Source organism: Pinus tabuliformis, chromosome 5_1, assembly GCF_031772625.1.
Source record: "Pinus tabuliformis cultivar Carrire ecotype Pingquan chromosome 5_1, CPIR1, whole genome shotgun sequence".
NCBI lineage: Eukaryota > Viridiplantae > Streptophyta > Pinopsida > Pinales > Pinaceae > Pinus > Pinus tabuliformis.
The window spans coordinates 743,242,181-743,264,143 of NC_142305.1; the positions used below are offsets into that span (position 1 = coordinate 743,242,181).

Here is a 21,963-nt window from a genome sequence, read left to right on the forward strand (position 1 = left end):
GCGGAGCAAACCAGTTGGTACCAGTTAGGTACCAAACCTTTTGAAAGGGAAACAACGCCTAGTTTCCTCCAAAACAACCTGAAAAACCGCCACCGTGGGTCCTAGACTACCCCTACAAATGTGAGATCTAACTGGCTTTGTTTGGGGCGGAACTGGCCAGTTGGTAACGGTTGGGTACCAACCAGTCCCCGAACCGGATTTTCTACTGCGTCATTGACTGAAGGTTGTTGACCAGCCTATTTGACCGATTACCGGTTAAAACCAGCTGGTTTTTTAAACTATTCTTTTGTTTTACTAATAAAATGGTATAGTTTCTTTCCAAGGAAAAAAATAGAGATGCCTTCCAGTAAGATTTTAGTGGATTCAATATTTTATGAGAATGCATCTATTCCACATCACTATGAAGTAGCAGATGAGATAATTAACATAAAGTTGTTTTATCAATATTACCATGGTCCAACAGAGAACAATAGGGTGATCCTTGACAAATGTCGCAAAATGAGTGTCAATTCCTTAAACTTGTGTATTTGGGCAAGAAGTTATCAGAATCCAACTAGTGGTCAGTCAGAAAGCAAATTTGAAATTCACGAGCACATGCAAATATCATAGATAAACACAGTCGATGAGGACGTAAAATGGAGGAAGTTTCACAAGATATTAATCATCACATGATAATGGAAGAATGAACTGTTCTTCCAATGACTTGCACAAATACAAATATATCAATAAGTTAATAGGGAAAGGACGTAGACATCTTAGCACTACCATCCTAAATGATGACAAAGCATTTTGGATAGCCTTCTTTAGCAATCCAGAATTCAGCATAGGCAGGATACATCAACCCAACCATTCCCTTGTGTATTGATTATCAGGAAAATCGAAGAGTTTGTCAACCATATATTAAGAGTACGGTGTCCACCACAAATTCTAGAGTATAATTTGATTGTTTGACTATGCTGGCATTAGAGCCAAATAACTTCCATGTGTATTGATTCTCAAGAACTTCTCAACATTTGTCAACCATATTATGAGAATGCTTTCAACCACAAATTCTAGAGCATAATTCAATTGTATTGTTAGGCCAGGCAGTAACTCCATAAAGCAAAAATGGTTCTCGTGTTCTATTCCATCAGGTAGGTTTTCATTATATACATGAGGGAGAGACTATTCAGTTCATCTCCCGATGACTGTTCATATTTCTTATTTATCTATTTACATATATTCACCCAATCACAAGGATTAGGTGTCAACACCCCCCCCCCTTAATCTGAAGGGATGTTGGTGAGTCCAAGCATCATTCTGAATCGCTCAAGCTTTTTTCTTCCAAGCGCTTTGGTGAAGATGTCTACAATTTGCTCATTTGTGGAACAATGACGGAGATGGATTGTTTTGGCCTCAACATGATGTCGAATCAGATGATATTTAGTATTGATGTGCTTCATTCGATCATGGAACTTTGGGTTCTTGGCCAACTTTATTGCAGAGGTATTGTCAATCATGAGTGGAGTTGATTGTACTTGTTTTACCTGCAAATCTTCAAGAATTTTCCTGAGCCACACAATTTCTTTTGTTGCTTCAACTGCTGCCACGTATTCTGCTTCTGTTGTGGAATCTGCTGGAACTGATTGTTTGCGTGATCTCCAGGAGACAGCTCCTGATCCAAGACTCATAGCATATCCTGAAGTAGATACCCCAGTTTCTTTGTCTCCATCGAAGTCTAAATCAGAGTATCCAATCAAGCTGAAGTCGTCCACCTGTGTATACTTGATTCCAAAGTTTTGAGTTCCCTTCAAGTACCTTAGAACTCTTTTTGCAGCAGACCAATGTCCCTCACAAGGCTTTTGCATAAACCTAGAGAGGATTCCAACAGCAGACGAAATGTCTAGTCTGGTAGTAGTTAGGTAGTTGAGACTTCCTACAAGCTATCTATACTTTGTTGCATCCTCAAATTCTTTTCCTTCAATATATGTGAGCTTTAAGTTTTGTTCCATTGGAGTAGTAAGAGGATTGCAATCTGTCATGCCAAACCTGTTCAACAGATCTCCAATGTATTTCTTTTGAGAAAGAAATATGGACTTCGGATGTTGGGTTACTTCAATGCCAAGATCGTAATGAACATAGCCCAAATCAGTCATTTCAAAACTTTTCCCCAATTCCTTCTTTATGGATGCAATGTAGCTTTCATTGTTCCCTGTCATCAAAAGATCATCTACATATACCACAAGGTATATAACTGTTTTGCCAACTTTCTTGACAAATAAAGTTGCATCATCAAGAACATAATGTTTGAAATTGAGTTTCAGAAGATGCTCGGTTAGTTTTTCATACCAGGCTCGCGATGCTTGTTTGAGGCCATACAAGGACTTCACCAGTTTGCATACTTTATGTTCATGTCCTTTCACAGCAAATCCTTCAGGCTGGGATATAAAAACATTCTCTTTTAGATCTCCATTTAGGAAAGCAGTTTTTACATCCATTTGGTGGACTTTCCAATCGTTCTAAGCTGCTAGTGCAAAGAGTGTCTGGATCGTAGCCCAGTTTGCTGTGGGGGCAAAAGTCTCCTCATAATCGACCCCTTCCTTCTGTGCAAAACCTTTTGCCACAAGCCTAGCTTTGTGCTTGTCAAGTGAGCCATCAGCTTTATACTTGTTCTTGTAGACCCACTTGCAGCCAATTGGTTTGGTTCCTAATGGAGGATCAACCAGCTTCCAAGTGTCATTCTTTATGAGGGCATCATAATCCTTTTGCATTGCTTCTTTCCATTCATCATGAGAAGCAGCTTCTTTGAAGGAAGTTGGTTCAAAATCTGTAGACAAGTTCAATTCACAATCATAAGAAACATCCATATCAACAGGTGAATTAGAGTTATCCACATCACCTCCATTTTGCCAGTTTGAATTTCTAGTTTCTGTCTTTCCAACCTCATCAGGATGAACACTTTCAAGTGTCTTTGTCAGCCACTTTGGGGGACCTTTTTCAGATGGTCCAGGCTGCTCCGTTGATTGAGTTGGGACTGAATCAAGATTGAGTCTCCCAATTCTATCAATCACATCACTTAAAGCATCAGTCGTTGTTGGAGTTTCATGCGGGGAAGAGTGTTCTTCAGAAGAAGATTCAACATGTTGATCTAGTATAGGAATCCCCCCTTCAAGATGTGGAATCTGATTATCAAATTCTTGAAAAGATTTTGCTTTTGCGAATCTATCCAAGCGATCAAGTTGCCGCTCAACAACATTGTCAGTTTTGGATGATTTAAGAAAAATTACATCTCTAGATACAACAAACTTCTTATTTACTTCATCATAGAGGCAGTATGCTTTGGAGGTGTCTGAATACCCCAGAAAGATGCACTTACGACTTCTAGCACCAAGTTTGTTTCTATGTACCTTTGGTATCAAGGCATAACAGGTGGAACCAAAGACCCTGAGATGCTTACCGAAGGAACATGTCCATACCACATTTCATATGGAATCTTGTTTCTTATAGCATTAGATGGACATCTATTCTTTATATATGCAGCACATAGAACAGCATCAGCCCAAAACATTATCTTTACATTTTTTAAGAAGAGCATGGATCGTACCATATTTAAGATTGTCCTATTCATTCTTTCAGCTACACCATTATGTTGGGGATTATAAGGCACAGTTGTTTGATGTTTGATCCCATGTTGGCGAAGATAGTTTTCAAATTCATTTGATGTGTATTCTTTTCCATTATCAGTGCAAATAGACCCAATATGAGATTGTGCATCATTTTCAATCCATTTATGAAAATTCTTGAATGTTTGAAAAGCATCAGATTTGTTCTTCAATAAATAAACCCAACACATTCTGGGGTAGTCATCAATAAAAAAACTGTTTGCTATGCTTTCCTAGAATGCAAGCATCACATTGCTTAAGTTTCCTAGGAATTGTAGGCAAACCAGCAACACCATTTTTCTTCAATAAGCAGACATTGTCATAGTTCAAATGTCCAAATCTAGCATGCCATAATAAACTTGATGGAAGTGTACCTTCTTCATGATGAGAATTGTATGAGAAATGTTGTGCACGAGCAGAGGTTCCTTGCAACTTGAGAAGCCTTTCTTCTTCTATTCCCCTCATGACAAGTGAGTGGTCAGATGCTTTTCTTACCTCAAGCTTGCCATCAAACATATGAATGGAGTGACCTTGCTAGCGGATGTGGACCAAGGATAGCAAGTTTCTCTTGAGCTGTGGGAGATATAGAACATGATGCAGAAGAAAGTCTGGAAGACCAGGCAGTTTAAGCTTGATTGTGCCAAGTCCTGATGGCTTGATTTTTGATTGGTCTGCAAAGTCTACTACTCCATCAACATTGTCAGTGAAATCTTCAAAAAAATCTTTTCTATGAATCATGTGGTAGGTTGCTCCTAAATCAAGCAACCAACCATTTTTCCAAGAAGCAAGTGAAGCATTGAATAAATCTTCATTTACTCCAATGTTACATTGTGCCACAACATAGTGAGCGGATCCATGTGCTTTACCTTTGTCTGTATCATCAGTTTTACCTTTCTGTTGGTTTCTTTTCTGCTCAATTTTGTCCCATGCTAGCTTGCACGTAGAGGCATCATGTGATCCATTTCTTTTGCAGCGTATGCAGTGCAAATATGTCTTTTCTCCTTGAGAATGTCTGCCCCCCCCCCCCCCGCCTCTGAAATATCTTCCTCTTCCTCTTCGACCACCTCTTCCTCTTGTAGAATCTTGAGTACGATGCTTTTCTTTATGAGCAAGGCACACAACCTCTTCAGAAGATTCAGGGGTTGTTTTCTTTCCAAAAGCTTTCTCTCTTTCAGCAAACTTTTCACAAGAGAGTCAAAGGTTATATCTTTGAAATTTCCATTTGCTTGCAATGACTCAAGATAATTGAAGTAGGATAAAGTGCCTTGAGAAAAGCAATAAGAGGAATATCCAATTCAACCTTAGTGGATTCGATATCATGCATTATAGACTTTACTTCAAATGCAAGAGCAAGAGGATCATTATTTTGTAGTTCAAGAGTGAAGAGTTTAATCATGAGTTGAACAACTTCAAGTGCAGAATGTGAGTCATAAAGTTCTTTCAGCTTTTGTAAGGCTTCAAAGGCAGTTGAATATGACGAAATATGGCGACTCACCTCTTCATTTACAGACGCTGCGATTAATGCATAAGCTTTGCTATTCTTGTTTTCCCAAATGACGAGCTCTTTGTCTAAGGTAGGTTGTACTGGTTCATTGTCTCCGTCTCCGACACACACTCCTTTCCACAACTCATTGAAAATGAGGGTGTGTTTTATCATCCGGGACCATTCAGGATAGTTCTCCTTGCCAGTGAAAACTATTCCCACCATGGATATGATTGAATGCATTCTGTAAAAAAAACTTCTTCTGATAGAAAAATACTTCTGCCAATATACAATAAAATTGTACTTCTGGTGGTCATTTTCTCCATGTACAATCTTTGTCTTTAATGAAAATATAAAACATAGATCGGCGATGCATTCTCAAAAAAATTTCATCCTCATCATTTTTCTGCAACGTTCTTGAATTGTTTTACATGAAAAGGCAACAAAGCTATCTGAATTTGGTCTTCACCAATCTAATCTCAACGTATATACTATAAAACTTCAATACAATACATGACATATCCACACTAGAAGTAGCACTCAGCTCCACCTATCACTCAAGATTCATGTCAGATTCATCTCCTTTGATGTCGGCCCCCTTATATGCCAACCATCATATATATATATATATATATATATATATATATATATGACAAAATGAAATCTGATATCAATATCATATGCAGTTCTGAAAAATATACCATACGCTGATGCAGAGAAGAAAAAGAACAATGAGGAGCACTTGAAAACAGTTCAAATCTCGTGAACTCACAAGGAACACGTTTATTTGAATCGGTGATAATATGGAACATCAGGCCAACTTTATGTGAAAAACTTCAGAGCATCATTCACGCAGCAGTGTTCTTCAGGCCAATGGGCGAAGACCTCGCAACAAACAACAAACCCTTCGAGATTGGGAGACCAACAGTCGACGTCCCTCCAAGCACACGTCGAATTCCTGAAAGCAGTGCCATTTCCGTTGTGGGGATTACGGTTCGAATGGGATTCGAACCAGATTCCGACCACAGAAATGCTCGATGTGAATCAGCTTCTGAGCTTGGTCAGTTGGCCAGTGTTAAAAAATACCAGAGCATATACGCTTATGACTGGAAGCTAATGACTGGTATCAGTAAGAATCACCTCAGGGAAAGAGCTCTTTAATTTGCATATTAGTGTCTCAAAGACCAAAGACTGAACCGATCAAAAGAATAGAGAGACAGACATACAGATTGGAATGATTCCTCAAATGGACTGTATGGGCTTACGATAATGGCGGAGGCGATAGCTTTCAGTGGAATAAGTATGGCAGAAAACGTTTATGGACTTAATGCGCTTTGATTCCTTTGAATAGTATGGCAGAAAACGTTTACGGACAGTCCAGAGAGCCAGAGAGCGCAGGCAGTGTCAGGCCCTGAATTATATGGACAGCTAATTGTGTGGAGGAGCAGCGCTTCTATATGGAGAGCAGACTAGGGAGTTACAAGGGACATAAGAGCTAAAAAAAGAAGGAGCTGGCTCTGATACCATGTCAGGCCAGGGAGTAACTCCATAAGGTAAAAATGATTTGTGTTCTATTCCATCAGGTAAGTTTTCATTATATACATGAGGGAGAGACTGTTCAGTTCATCTCCCGATCACTGTTCATATTTTTTATTTATCTATTTACATATATTCACCCAATCACAAGGATTAGGTGTCAACATGTATGACTATGCAGGCAATAGAGCCAAATAACTTTACATCTGTCGAGCATAGGGTTAGTCAGTCCACTGGTTTTCAACAATGTTATTTTTTAGTCAGCTAACAGTATATCACAAACGATAAATTGGAGATTGAGCTGTTGTCCTTTTGGATGCCAGCAATGATGCACCGACTGTATACATTATAAGAACATGTAAAGATGTCTGTTGATGTTTATTCTGGTTCTTTTCTACTTTCTTTTTACCAAAAATGTATTGCATCCTGAGTATGACAAGATGCATGTAGACGTTTATTATGATGCTTTGGTATTTTATTTCATGTCAAGATCACAGTAGCATTATTAGTAAAAGCATGGCTGATTCATCAAAATAGTTAAAAACTTCACATCACAGCTTTAGCATGAAATTAAGAATGTGGCATAAATCAATAACCATGGAGGAAAATGGAGAAGGAAACCAATGCATGTGACAAGTGCAATCCCACAAAAGTAACTACTCATTACTTGCATCCAAGAAACCTTTGAACAACTGCAAACTTTAAGGAAAGTACCAAGACAAATACCTGCACTAAACAAATGAAATCCATCATTTGTCATCTGCAATCCTGTCACTGCACCATAATGAGCTGTTGCTCGGTTCTGGGCTGATAACATACCAGGATGCTGTCTTTGTGTTCCAGAGCCTCTTGCCACTCCTTTGCCTAACAGCATGGAAGACTTTGTTCCATTCCCAATGGACCCCTTTTTCTGTGGTGGCCTAACTTTGGTGGAACTCAAATTACCGGAAGCCAGAGACTGTGCTAATAAATTCATAAAATGAAGGGTTGCTAAGAGATAGTTAGAAGGCATGGACATTATATATGGGAATCAAATCTTTAGCATTACTGCCAGAAATAATAATCAGGTCCCAAAATGCACCTTACAAGAAAAAACTCACAAAAAAATAGTAACAAATAAAAGATATCCTTGTATCGGATGAAATTTTATCCTCAACCAAAATTGACAACAAATAGTTTGATATCAAAAACAAGACAGGATAAACCATATTACAAAGGTCAATATATATTATAGACATAGACATAGATAATGATGTTCATATTTTTATGAATGAATGTTTAAAATCAAATTGCAATGCACCTATAATAAACAGATCTGTTTCTCTCTTTCTTAATTGTGTTTTCTTTCTTGTACATGACATGGCATAAAGGTGAAGAGCAAGTACTTTAGCTTTTGTAGCAGTGCCTTTGGGTATAGGTGGACGCCTCCCAGTTTGAGACTGAAACTGGTCCAGTACTCGGAAACATCCAGCTTGTCTGATGTCCCAAAAGCGTATGGCACCATCACATCCACCAGTCACTACCACCCATTCATTTGAAGCAGACCACTGTAAAGCCCAAACTCCTTCTGCAATAACAATCATGCTTAGCACCCTATCATCTACTAGAAAACCTCTTTTATTATTGCTATTTGTATTATAACAAAAAATTTCACCATTCATACAATTCCATGAACATTCCAGGTGCTATTAGCCTATTTACAGCTAGAGACATAAAAAACATTTCAAAATGTATAAACATCATATTTACCATCTGACAAATTATAATGCATTGAAATTTGAAAAGCTAAAATGCTAGCAATTTTAAAAGGACATGGTAAGAAACAATCATCTAACCTTTCTTAGAAAAAGTATTTAGCAGTCAAAGGAAAAAGAAATATATCTAAGTGCCTAGCAAATTTACCTCCATGTACAACACTCTGGCAAGCTCAATAAAGAAAGAAAACAATGATTCATTACAATGAATTACTAAAAAAGTAAATATTCATACATACATATAATAAAAATTTAACGAGAAGAAAAATAAATAATAATTACCAAATGCTTGCCAAGGTTACCAGGGGTGAGTATGCAAGGGGAAGAAAGGTGCAGATTCAAATTGGGTACAGGTGTGACAGATTCCCAAAATTTTTGGAAAAGGATTCATCAATATAGGTATTTTTCAAAAATATATGTAGGATAAAATAAAAAGAAACTATATAAATCAAAATCATAAATTTGCATACAGGTGACAATAGATTAATTGTTGAAGTTTTGAACACAGGCAAATGAACAATGACTGATTCAAAGTTCACCATTCATAGTTTTGTACTGATAGTCAACTATCAAATATATCTTTATATTAATATGTCTACAAAATAAAAGTCTTGATTACAAAGAGATGATAGGCCACAATGTCAAAAATATAAACTATACATCTTCTATGTTGCCCCCAGCTTTGAGAATAAGAAACATAGGCATGAACAGAACAAGATACAGAATGCAAAAGCACTATACGAAACAGACAAAGAACTCAAACCACCTCCATAACAGACTTGTCATCTTCCTCCCAGGTATCTTCCTATGAGCATTTGAGACTAGGAGGCACTATGAAAGGAGGGAGAGGTGCAGGTACTGCTTTGGGTATTTTACTTCCTTTCATTTTCTTCAAGTTTATATAAATGCAGGTGAGCAGGTGCATTTCCTGATTTGGGAAATCATCCCAACGTGCCCTTAGCTTTTAGGTTTCTTTTCCAAGACATGTAATGTACCCAAACATGAAGGGTTAGTCTCGAATCTGGAAGCTGATTCCAAACAATTCCAGAATTGAACCATGGATCCATGAACTGGATCCAGATGCATTGGCTCTGGCACTGGATGTCATAACCCTGATTTTGATCATTGCACTTGCCCTGAAACCCACTTAACAAAGTCTAGTAGAAACATTTTTTTATGTTATGATAATATGCAGGTTTCAAGGACATTGTCAAACAATAAAAATTCATAAGAATATTGAAGATTTGATCTTATCATGAATTTCCTGTATTTATTCCCCAGTTCTAAACCATCATCGACAAAAACGATGGTTGAAAGTTGTTCACCTTCTGCCCACTGTCAAAGTCCAAAGACAGAATCATTTATTAAACCACATATCGAGTAATCAGAAAAAGAAAGTTCAAAAGCTTTCAGTCATGACGATTACAGTGTGGGTTCAATTTGTACCTTTTATCATAATCACTTTCCACCTACTTGTTCAAGTTCACCCATTCAGCAGAGTAGCAGTTTCATAGCACTCCCAAATCATAGTCTTCAAATTCATAGCGCTCCCAAATTGTAGTCTTCAAAATCATAGTGCTCCCAAATCATGCAACAAGAGCATCAACCATAGCTCGAACCACTGTGTAATGGGGAGGTCAACGAGCCGCCGTCCTTGTCTAGTAGTCTAAGATCAAGGAGCAGCCATTGGGGTTTGTGGCAGCGTTATCAGAGGAGAGCTATGGGGGGTGTGACGGCTTTACCATGAGAACTTAATGCAGCCCCCAAGAGAGCCACGAGGGTTAGGAAAGGGCTAACCGCAAGGGTTAGCAGAACCAACAAAATGTTGAGCAAGGAATGGAGGAACCCCATCAACAACACTGCCAGAGAACGACTTAAACCTTGGCAATAGCAACTACAGCCAAGTCAATAGCCTCACTAGTATCACCACAGTGCGGTACGTTTCATATTGGACATCCCAAGTCAAGAATTTGCTACAAAGGGTGGAATTTCTTGAAACTGAAAACCAACAACTCCATTCAGAAGTAATAGACCTCAAGCAATTGATTTCTATAAACACAAGAAAACTTGCACTTATAGAAACCAATTGAGGGTTCCCCCACACTCCAAAATGAAATTGTGCACATTAATAATTTATAGGAAGAGATGAAATCACAGTAGGCCATTCTTAAACGGGAGACAGAAATGCAGAAGAAAACATTTAATTCTTGTTTTGAAGTGATCCAAAAACAGGAGCAACCTCTCGGCTTACCATGGTCGAAGAGGTGGCACAGAAAAATTGAATTAGGAACGTCATTGCCATGCCCAAGAGCTATATCTGAAGGTACATGGGATCCCCCCTCCTTGGCCCCTTTGAGTGCCCTACATCTAGGCACCTCTTTCCTTCACGACACTCTAGATCTGAAGGACCTCACCCTTGAGCATGTATGGATATGCCCCAATTCCACGTTCTTCCTCCATTTCTGGACACTCAAAGACCAGTGCAAAGCCCTCTAGGTGAAGAGAAGACTGATTTCTCTGCTGCCCACATGGAAGATCTTTCTCGATCTTGACCTCACCAAATCCTAACAAGCAAGCTCAAGTTATCTAGGTACCAGCTCATAGCTGCTCTGAAAGAAGAGAAGTGGGAAGACATTTTCAATCTCAAGGTCATCATCCATGAATCTACTCGTATCAAATACTCTCTCCCTTTGGCCAAATGAAGGTCTCGTTCAAATAGGGGGTATGTTAGGGGGAGTTGGCCCACTATCTCCATTCGCTGCTAGAACTATAATGATGTGTTTTATTCTTCACCGAGTACACTTTGTAATGCAATTGGGTCCGATGACCTCCTTTTCCTCAAAAAGATGCACGCCAACCCCATGTAAAAGACATACCCAATCCATGGTTACCACTACGCCTAGTCCTATAAAAAAGAGACTAGATCTGATAACGTCAAAGGGTCTGAGGGTGTTTCATGTCTTATATGAGACTCCCTCCAAAACAAGGTTACTACAGTGTCATCGGATGAGCATCCAATTTTTTGTGGGTTTGATTCCATCGAAACAACCACCTTCTCTAGGATAGCTTAATTGGAGTTTGCTACTTCCCCCCAACTTCGTTGCACTTTGCACTACACAGTCAGTCTCAGGGAGACCCTTTCGTTGATCTTTGCGCAAACATTTCCCACTACTCCACACTTAGGGAGATCATTCTTCTTGGTGATTTCAATGCCCACACTAGAGACCTACAACTCCCCACCACAACATAGTAGACGATACACTTTGCCTCTAGGATATAGAGCTAGAGTTTGTGGCTCTTCATAGGATTTCGCAAGGCAAGAATGCACCTCTCGCAAGTTACAGGAGACACCTTTTACAATTAGGTGAATCCCATGCTTTGTTGATCCTAAATGGGCTCCCTTGTTTTTTGGGCTTTGTTACCCACAGAAAGTGGGGACCATTAGAAGAGCTTTTCTCCTATTCAGCTTCTTCCAGCCAGTAGCCGACAACCCTTGACAGCCACTTTGTAACCAATGTGATGTGCCATTTTATCTCTGCCACCTACATCAATTGTATGTTTCCTCGCCCATTGTCAAGAGCACATGTTAGAAAGTGGGCAATCCGATCCAAAAGGTATGTTTTTCATAGTGCAATCGGTTTCTTACCCATGTTTCTCATTTGGGCATCTCGGGCATGGATTATTGGGTGACTTGGAAGAAGGAAGGGCTTTGACCGTGGTTTTTTTCCCTCGCCTTAAATGGGGGGTTAATCTTCAATCCTAGTTCCGTGGGATCTCCCCTATTAGCCTATGGCTTTAGGAAGGGCTCTACTTGGGAAACCCTGATTTTGGTAGTGCAGTCCCATTTCCCGTTCCACATTTTTCACTCCCTTCCGCACATTACAAGCCCTATTCCACCATTTCCCTTCTTTGGGTCCACATGACGACTGGGTCCACAAGGCACTGGCGCACCCCTCCCCTTGTCTACATATCTGGGTAGGGCTTGAAAACGTTGCCCCTGAGATTGGTGCAGCTAAAAGAAAGTTAAAATCACATCATGGCCACAAGCAAGAAACAAAAGAAAGAGAAAAATCATAAAATGCAAAAGATGGCCAGAAATTTTAATATAGCACATGGGAAAAAATCCGAGCATGAGCTCTACCCCTTATCATTATGGCCATCACCCTGGTTCCTAGGGCCACTAGTTGCCCCATCACATCATTAAAGGAACCCATGCACGTTCCAACTCCTAGTGGGCGATGAACTGCCCCACCTTTAGGGGGGTGATAACTACTTTACATCATTCATAGCATGCTCTCATTTCCAAGAGCTTCGAGTAGTAATACAAAGAAAAATCAATAAAAAGCAAAAGGCAAATAAAGAGGGGTGGAAAAACAAAGGTTAGGGTAACTCATGCATCCATGATTGCTCCCTCCTCACATCTATATACCCAATATGTGAGCTTCCTTGTTATTGCATGTGGCATCTGGCTCTGACTCTCTGAGACCCCTTTTATCCCCACCCATTCCATCATTATTCATATGCCACCTATTGATTGAAGGATGTACCGAGGACATGTTTTTCCTTTTAGGGGTTGGGAACACCTAATAGGATAGTTTATTAGACATTCCTACCTAGGGAGGTAACACTATTATAAGATCAAAGCCCCAAATTTGGAAGAGAAGCCCCATATGAAGTCTCAATTTGCCCTTGGTTAACAAGTTTGGTTCACTTAGATGCACTAATGATTAACCGTACTTAATGGTGAAAATATAGCATTGGACATTGTGTGCGATTGGCAAATGGTTTTCATCATGGTCTGGGCAACTTAACTAGGGTTCAAGTCCACTAGAGGAGCATATGATACCCTATAGGTGAAGTGTTGAGAGCCATGGGACCCCTATCACTTACAGAGCATCATTCCATTCCATGGGCACCTACCGCACCCCGGCAGTGTGCACTTTGCCTCACATTATTCATGGAATTATGCACTTGGACCAGCATGCCCCCAGTCGGCTTAGTAGTGTATATAGGGTTTGGCAACTGAGTTGAGGCCCAAATGAGGTTTGTCTCACTCTTGAGACATGGGAGGGCTAGCACCATCATCAGAGTCCTCAACGTTGGAGCAAAATTAGACTATTCTATCACTAGGAGACCCATAAGACCCATTTTGTGCCCCAAATACAAAATTGGGGTCCACATAATGATTTACATGGAGATTTAGGGGTCGACCCCTAGATCATGATTTATGGAGCCCTCCAGAGGAATCCAACGCATGCCCTAAAGGGGTCTACGCATGCATGAAATCAGCATTTCAACCTCTTTTGGGGTTAATTTTTATGTTTTGCATTGCCCATGAGGTTGGCTTGTAACCTCGCCTAGTATTAGCCCATTATTTTATGACTTGAGGGGCTTTAGGCAAAAATTAGAGATCACTGGGCATGTATAAATAAGAGAGAGGTCATTACACTTTCTCATCAACATCACTTGGAGAATTCGCACCTATTGGAGATTCTTGGAATGCATTTTGATGTTTCGAAGCTATTTTGGATTGTCTCTTTGTTGAATGGATGGATATACTACAGGTCATCTTGTAAGTGCCTACTGTTGAAGATTTTCATTTTGAATTTGTATAATGTATGGAATTGCTACTTCTAGATTATGCTTCATTTTCCTAATTTGTTGAAAATAAATTTTAAAAGGTTATCTAGTTGAGAATTGCATATGATACTCGTTGTATAACATGTAATAAATGTTCCTAGTGGAGGAATTCTTGTAACTCTCCATCAAACTTCATTTATCATTGGGTAAATGCTCGAATTTTGATACCTAGGGGATCAAATTTTGGCCTCCTTAGCAACTAATTTGGCTTATCTATCACATTCTTTACTCCATATGCCTAAAGGACAAGGCACTAGTCCAAGTCTTTGGTGATCATCCCAAAATTTTCTCCATAAATTTCTCTCCTTAAAATCAATCCCTTTAAGGCTAGCATGAACATCTAGGGCTTGCAGCAAAATTTTAGGAAAGGATTTTTGGTGATTTGAGAGCCCAAGCATCAAGAGATAGGTATAGGCTACCTAACCTATCAATTTGGTGGGCATCCACTCAAATTTCATCCATAAAATCTCTTGCCCTAGGTGTTGCTCCAAGAGGGAAACCCTAGTCTCATTTCCCCTCAACTTGAGGACTTTCTTGAGGGTTTCATGAGCCTTCGCTTAGTTGAATATCATTGAAAGAAACCCTTTCTCTCGGGCCTTGACCTGTAAATACCTATCACTATCGAAAAATCTTGAAACCCTAGGTCTTGAGCCTTCCTTTCTAAGACATTTCTTTGAAGCCTTGAACCATTATTGAGCCTCTCTCTTGAATGAGTTGTAGCTTGATCACTCTGTGCCTTGTACCTAGTATATCTATTCTAAGTGATCTCCTTCCTAGCAAGACTCACATTGTGGAAAGTCCATGAAGAGCAAGGAGTTCTAGGCTAAGGTGACATTGGGCCTCTATCCCATTGTTAACACTTTGTCTAGCTTTTGTCTTGTAGGGTTTCCCTCTCCAAGGCTTGCTAGATTTTGTGGTAACATTTTGGCATCGTTGTCGGGGACACGAAGTGTGTGTCTTGTCCCCATATGACAATACAACTCCTTATTCGGCAACTCCATTGGAATAACGAAGCCCATGTTCTTCATTGAACCTCAAAGTCAATGCTTGTAGGGTGAAGCAAGCATCTCTCAAGGCATTTTGAAATCACATTGGTGACTCCCCTTTTGGTTTTTACACGAAACTCGAGGAAATGGATCCTTGGGATCCGCATGATGTTGACATTTCTCAATTCCTACATATAGAAAAGGCAAATGGGATATTGGTCATCGTTTTGACAATGATCCAATATATGACACTAATGATGACCTTATCTTTCCTTCATCTTCCTCATCATATCACCCCTGGGATGTTTCTAAGGACAATGATGAGAATGATATGCCCAAGGTTGCTCTTCAACAAAGAGCATGAGCTTGATCGCTGAATTCTCCATTCTTTCGTTACAAGAGAGGATCCAATGGTGTAAGTGGGAATATTCTTCCTCATCCGTCATTCTTTTTCATGATGTTGAGTCTTCTTGTTTACCCGCATCCCACCCCTGCCCTTCGTCAAGCCAATTTTGAGAAGGAGGATGTGATAATTTGATGCCCTATCTTAAAAGAATTTGTATGAACAAAAGACGTTATATTGATCTAATAATATGCTAGTTACATTCGTTGTATGACTATACTTAGCTCATGCATAGTATTGCATGGTAGTGTAAGTACATTGCATATTATGTTTGCATAGCTAACATCATTATATCATGTCCTCATGCTAGAGTAGGTTGCATGTAGATTAGTCTCGCATCTTAGAATAGACTTACTTTTCTGTTTGGATTTATTATTTGATGAAAAACATGGGCAGTAAAAGTACGCCCAATGCACATGCTTCCAATAGTTGTTTGGTGATGTGCAGGATACAGGTATGTGTCCCAAGAGATTGTTGGAGTTCTCATAACCACCCCATTCGAGTACATGGATCATGCACTCTACAGTGAGCTCATGTCCTAGATGGAGGCAGACGTTACCCACCAAAAGTGGGGACCTCTAGGAGAGCTTTGCTAGTATTCCTCTTCTTCCCACCAACAACTAGCAATCCCTGACAACCACTTTATAACCAATGTGATGTGCCATTTTATCTCCGCGACATGCATTAGTTGTATGTTTCCTTGCCCATTTGTCAAGAGCACATGTTAGAAGGTAAGAAATCCGATCCAAAAGGTATGTTTTTCATTATGCAATTGGGTGCTTACGCTTGTTTCTCATTTGGGCATCTTGTGCATGGATTATTGGGTGACTTGGAAGAAGGAAGGGCTTTGACCGTGGTTTTGTTCTGTCACCTTAAATGAAGGGTTAATCTTCAATCCTAGTCCTGTGGTATCTCCTCTATAAGCCTATGGCTTTAGGAAGGGCACTACTTGGGAAACCCCAATTTTGGTAGCGGGGTCTCGCTTTCCCATTCCAAATTTTTCACTCCCTTCCACACATTACAAGCCATGTTCCACCATCTCCCTTCACTGGGTACACATGACCACTGGGTCCACAAGGCACTAGTGCACCCCTCCCTTTGACCACATATATGGGTTGGGACTGATAACATTGCCCTGGAGGTTGATACAGCTAATGGCCACAAGCAAGAAACAAAAGAGAAAGAAAAATCATAAATTGCAAAAGATGGTCGGGACATTTAATATAGCACGTGGGCAAAAGCCGAGCATGAGCTCTACCCCTTATCATTATGGCTATCACCCCAGTTTGTAGGGCCACTAATTGCCCCATCACATTATTAAAGGAACCCATGCACATTCCAACCTCGGGTGGGCGATGAACTGCCCACCTTTAAGGGGGTAATAATTGTTTTACATCATTCATAGCATGCCTTCATTTCCTAGAGCTTCAAGTAGTAATACAAAGAAAAATCCATAAAAAGCAGAAGGCAAATAAAGAGGGGTGGAAAAACAAAGGTTGGGGTAACTCATGCATCCACGATTGCTCCTTCCTTACATCTATATACCCAATTTGTGGGATTCCTTGTTATTGCTACCCCTTGGCCTGTGGACCCCCTTTATCCCCATTCATCCCATCATTATTCATATGCCACCTTTTGATTGAAGGATGTACTAAGGACATGTTTTTCCCCTTAGGGGCTGCGAACACCTAATAGGATCATTGATTAGCCACTCCTACCTAGGGAGGTAACACTATTATAAGATCAAAGACCCAAATTTGGAGGAGAAGCCCCATATGAAGTCTCAGTCTGCCCTTGATTAACAAGCATGGTTCACTTAGATGCACTAATGATTAATTGTACCTAATGGTGAAGATGCAGCACTGGACATTATGTGTGATTGGAAAGTGGTTTTCATCATGGTCTAGGCAACTTAACTGGGGCCCAAGTCCACAAGAGGAGCATATGACACCCTACAAGTGAAGTGTTGAGAGCCATGAGACTCCTATCACTTGCGGAGCATCATTCCATACAATTGGCACTTGTAGCACCCCAACAGTTTGTGTTTTGCTCCACATTATTCACGGGATGATGCACTTGGACCAACATGCCCCCAACCGACATAGCAGTGTATACACAGTTTGGTAGTTGATCTAAGGCCCAGATGAAGTTTGTCTCACCCTCAAGACATGGGAGGGTTACCACCATCATCAGAGCCTCAACGTTGGACCAGAATCAGACTATTATATCACCAGAGGACCCATGAGACCCATTTTGTGCCCCCAAACACAAAACTGGGGTCCATAGGATGATTTGCATGCAAATTTAGCGGCCAACTCCTGGATCATGATTTATGGAGCCCTCCACACTCGACTTGGCACTAGAGGAGCACAACGCATGCCCTAAAGGGACCTATGCATGCATGACGTCAGCGATTTGCATTGGCTACGAGGTTGGCTTGTAATCTCACCTAGTATTAGCCCATTATTTTATGACTAAGGGGGCTTTAGGCTCAAATTAGAGATCATTAGGCATGTATAAATAAGAGAGAGGTCATTTCACTCTGTCATCATTATCACTTGGAGAATTCAGACCTCATAAGAAAATTTGCACTTGTTCCTTCTTGTCTATTAGAGACTCTTGGAATGCATTTTCATATTTGGAAGCTATTTTGGATTGTCTTTGATATATTTCTTTAGTAAATGGATGGATATACTATGTGTTATCTTGTAAGTGCCTATTGTTAAAGATTATCATTTTGAATTTGTCTAATGTATGGAATTGTTGCTTCTAGATTATGCTTGATTGTGCCCTAATTTGTTGAAAATAAATTTTAAAGGCTATCTAGTTGAGAATTGCATATGTTACTGATTGTATAACATGTAATGAATGTTCCTAGTGGAGGAACTTTTATAACTCTCCATCAGATTTCATTTATCATTTAGTGGATAAATGTTGGAATTTTGATACCTAGGGCATCAAATTTTGGCCTCCTTAGCAACAAATTTGGCTTATCTATCACATCCTTGACTCCATATGCCTAAGGACAAGGCACTAGTCCAATTCTTTGGTGATCATCCCAAAATTTTCTCCTTAAATTTGGTCCTTTTAAGGCTAGGGCAAAAATCTAGGGCCTGCAGTGAAATTTTAGGGAGGAGATTTTTTGGTGATTTGAGAGCCCAGACATCAAGAGATAGGTCTAGGCTACCTAACCTTTCAATTTGATGGGCATCAATCCAAATTTCATCCATAAAATCTCTTGCCCTAAGTGTTGCCCCAAGAGGGAAACCCTAGTCTCTTTTCCACTCAACATAAGGACTTTCTTGAGGGTATCATGAGCCTTGGCTTAGTTGAATATCATTATAAGAAACCCTTTCCCTCTACCCTTGACCTTGTGAATACCTATCACCATTAAAAAAATCTGAAAACCCTAGGTCTTGAGCCTTCTTTTCTGAGGCTTTTCTTTGAGGGTGTTTTGCTTCTTTGAGGCCTTGAACCATTATTGAGCCTATCTCTTGAATGAGCTCTAGCTTGATCACTCCATGTCTTGTACCTAGCATACCTAAACTAAGTGATCTCCTTCCTACTAGGACTCCTCCCATCGGTGAAAGTTCATAAAGAGCAAGAAGTTTTGGCTAAGGATAAGGTGACATTGGGCGTCTACCTCGTTGTTAGCACTTTGTCTAGCTTTTGTCTTGTAAGGTTTTCCTCTCCATGGCCTGCTAGATTTTGTGGTAACAGGCTCAAAAACATTTACTTGCTTCCCATAGAGTGGCGGAGCCACTATGGTTAACTATGTGTGGCGAAACAAGACCTTCTTCCTCATATTCAGCTGATCTGAAAATGGGGCACTTAGGCTTCTTGTCTAATCTACAAGAACCTCTCCCACTCCCAAAGCTTAAATATTCCCAAGTCCTTATGATTAACCAATGTGGAATTGATAATATGCTTGAAATAAAGGTGTATGCTTATGTCTATTTTAGAACTGTTCATGTGCTTTTAATATTCTGTTGTTATGCTGATACAACATATATATAACAGTAAACAATGCAGCAAGAACACAAAACACACAAAACAGCAATTTAATTAGGAGTTCACCCAAAACTCTTAGGCTACATCTCCATGAGCTCTAGCCAACTCACCTAGGCTCTCTGGGATTATGGCAAAGTCCTTTTGCCAAGCTCTTGGCTCGCCGCTCAACTCCACTGTTTTACATAGAAACAATGGGTTTAGACACCATTTTATCCCTGGCTCTTGAAGCTCTCAGCTTTCTGGCTCTCGGCTCTCGCTCTGGCTCTGGCTCTGGCTCTTGGCTCTGGCTCTGGCTCTTCGACTCTGGCTCTTGGCTCTGGCTCTCGCTCTTCGGCTCTGGCTTCTTGGCCCTCTGCAACCTTCAGCTCTCTGGCTTTTCACTTGAACTTCAAGTGGCCCCAAAGGCTCCCTCAGCTACTCTGCGTAGTGGCTCTTCGGCACTCTTTGCTCTCTTGCAACGGCCTTCTGCCACCTTCTTCCTCCTGCTCTCAATTGAGCTCTCTGCCTCCTTTGAGGTGAGCTTCTGGCTTTTTGGCTACCCCAGTCGTTTCTCTGTGTGCAATCATCCTTCTGTGGCTCTTTGGCTTCCCTGCGCGTTGTCTGTTCGACTGCCATCTGGCTCTGTGGCTCTGTGGCTTCAAATGCATCATTGTTTGTCAAAAACGCCCACCTGTAGCGTGCATCAATGATCAGGAGCTATTACGAAGGGATCGTGGCCGTTTCTCTGGCAAAAACCCGAGAATTGGGAAAATCCCATTACATAGAGAATTTCCAAAAAATGCATTATTGGGCATGATTTCGGGACCTGAAAATCCATTAAATCGCCCCTATAAGCCTCTGAGATCCGCCATTACGCGTAATATCCCATCTGCACCATTGATCTGGAAGATCTAGATCCAACGGCTGTGGTTCATTTCTGGCCGCCCATGCGTACAGGAGTTAACCGCCCGAAAAGAGTGGTTTTCTCTCTCCAGGGCCTGGACACGTGGCAACCAATGTATGGGCTCGGGCAGAGCCCGGCCAAAACCTCTTACCGCCTTTGGTCCTCCCGAAATCCTGCTTGTTTCGGACTTGAAATAATATGTAGTGGCATTTATAAACCCCTTCGGGTCCAGCTATCGGATCGTGCATATATATATCCCCGCTCCTCTCTGTAGCTCTGATGCGATTTTGCGATATCGCAATCGCGTATCACATGGGCCCGGGGTTCTGTGCATATGGCATCGCCGATTGCGATCGGCCGATATCGGCGATCGGCATATCGCTCGGCCCAGTCCTTATGTTATATGTGCATGTGCCTTCCTCCGACCCGATTTGTCGGGGATCGGCAATCGGGGGTGCTTCCCCTTTTTCGCTTAAATCCGCCTTTGACCTCCTCCGATGCGATTTTCTTCATAAAGCCTTTTAGGCCATTTTTTGAAGATTTGCCTCTTTTTCTAAAGAACCAAGGGCATCTTCTTTCCGCGATAACTTCTGCATACTAAGTCCATTTTTGCCCATTCAAGTTGCAGCAGATTTAGAACGAGACGATCTCTACAATGGGGCTATTTCCGAGAGCAGCCTGCGACTTTCATTTTCCTCTAATTTACAAAGGATTTGTGCCATTTGGCACCTTTTACCTCTTATATGAAGTCTTTTAGACTTGGAGGTTTATCCAGGATTCATTTTTGGATCTCGCCTTCCCACTAAAATAACTTTTGGTCTCCAAAACACTGATATACTAATCTGAACAATAAACGAGAGTGACTCACCCTCCTCTTTCAGCCTCCCTACACTTGCCTTGCATAGTGCCTTTAACCAAAGTTTTTGACCACTTCCCTTCTTGGATGGGTTGGTCTTCCTAGGAAGAACTGTCTTCCTCCTTGCCTTCCTACAGAACTTCTGCTGAAATGGTCATAGAAGGTGGTTTGAACTCCTTTGCCTTGATCATTAATCCAAGGTGGCTCAAACAAATGTGAAGTTCATCTGCTCCACAAAACTTTCATTTGTACCTATTTGAAAAGCTGTCAACAACAACTGTTAACAACAACAGAAATACAGACAACAACTGGATGGCATAAACCCCTGCTTCAACAAAAGAAACAGATTTTCACATCTTGCGAACACCTCCATGTCTTACATCTGCATACAAATGATGGACTAGATAACAAGCCCACAAAACATGCCTTTAAACAAATGACCCTTCAAGTCAAGCATGTAGAAAAAGACTATTAGGACTCTTTTTCAAAAGATGAAACACTTCATTATTATCTCCATCTTGGAGACCAAGTTAACTTCTTCCAAGTCAACATGGCATCACATGCATGTCAAAGCAATCAACCCTGCAAGTTAATTACACATACATGTTCAAAAACAAGGAAATCATCAACATCCCTGTGTTCATGCATCTCCTGCTCATGCATGCATTTCATACTTCAACTTTCACTTAAGCACACTATACTTTCTAAGTTGAAATGAAATATAATGTAGATGCATCAATAGACATGCAATCTTAATCGAATAAGAATTT

The 21,963-nt window shown here is 40.5% G+C and overlaps 1 protein-coding gene across 2 annotated transcripts in view; it reads right to left on the reverse strand.

Annotated features, from left to right (window-relative positions):
* ATCSA-1 (Transducin/WD40 repeat-like superfamily protein) overlaps positions 1-21,963 on the reverse strand; it is a 170,197-nt gene that overhangs the window by 78,412 nt on the left and 69,822 nt on the right. For both annotated transcript variants that reach the window (XM_089432860.1, XM_089432859.1), the window contains exons 5-6: positions 8,046-8,227; positions 7,387-7,618 (exon numbers count right to left, since the gene is read on the reverse strand). In XM_089432860.1, the coding sequence (XP_089288986.1) occupies positions 7,387-7,618; positions 8,046-8,227 (414 nt within the window). The remainder of the gene's footprint in view (positions 1-7,386; positions 7,619-8,045; positions 8,228-21,963) is intronic.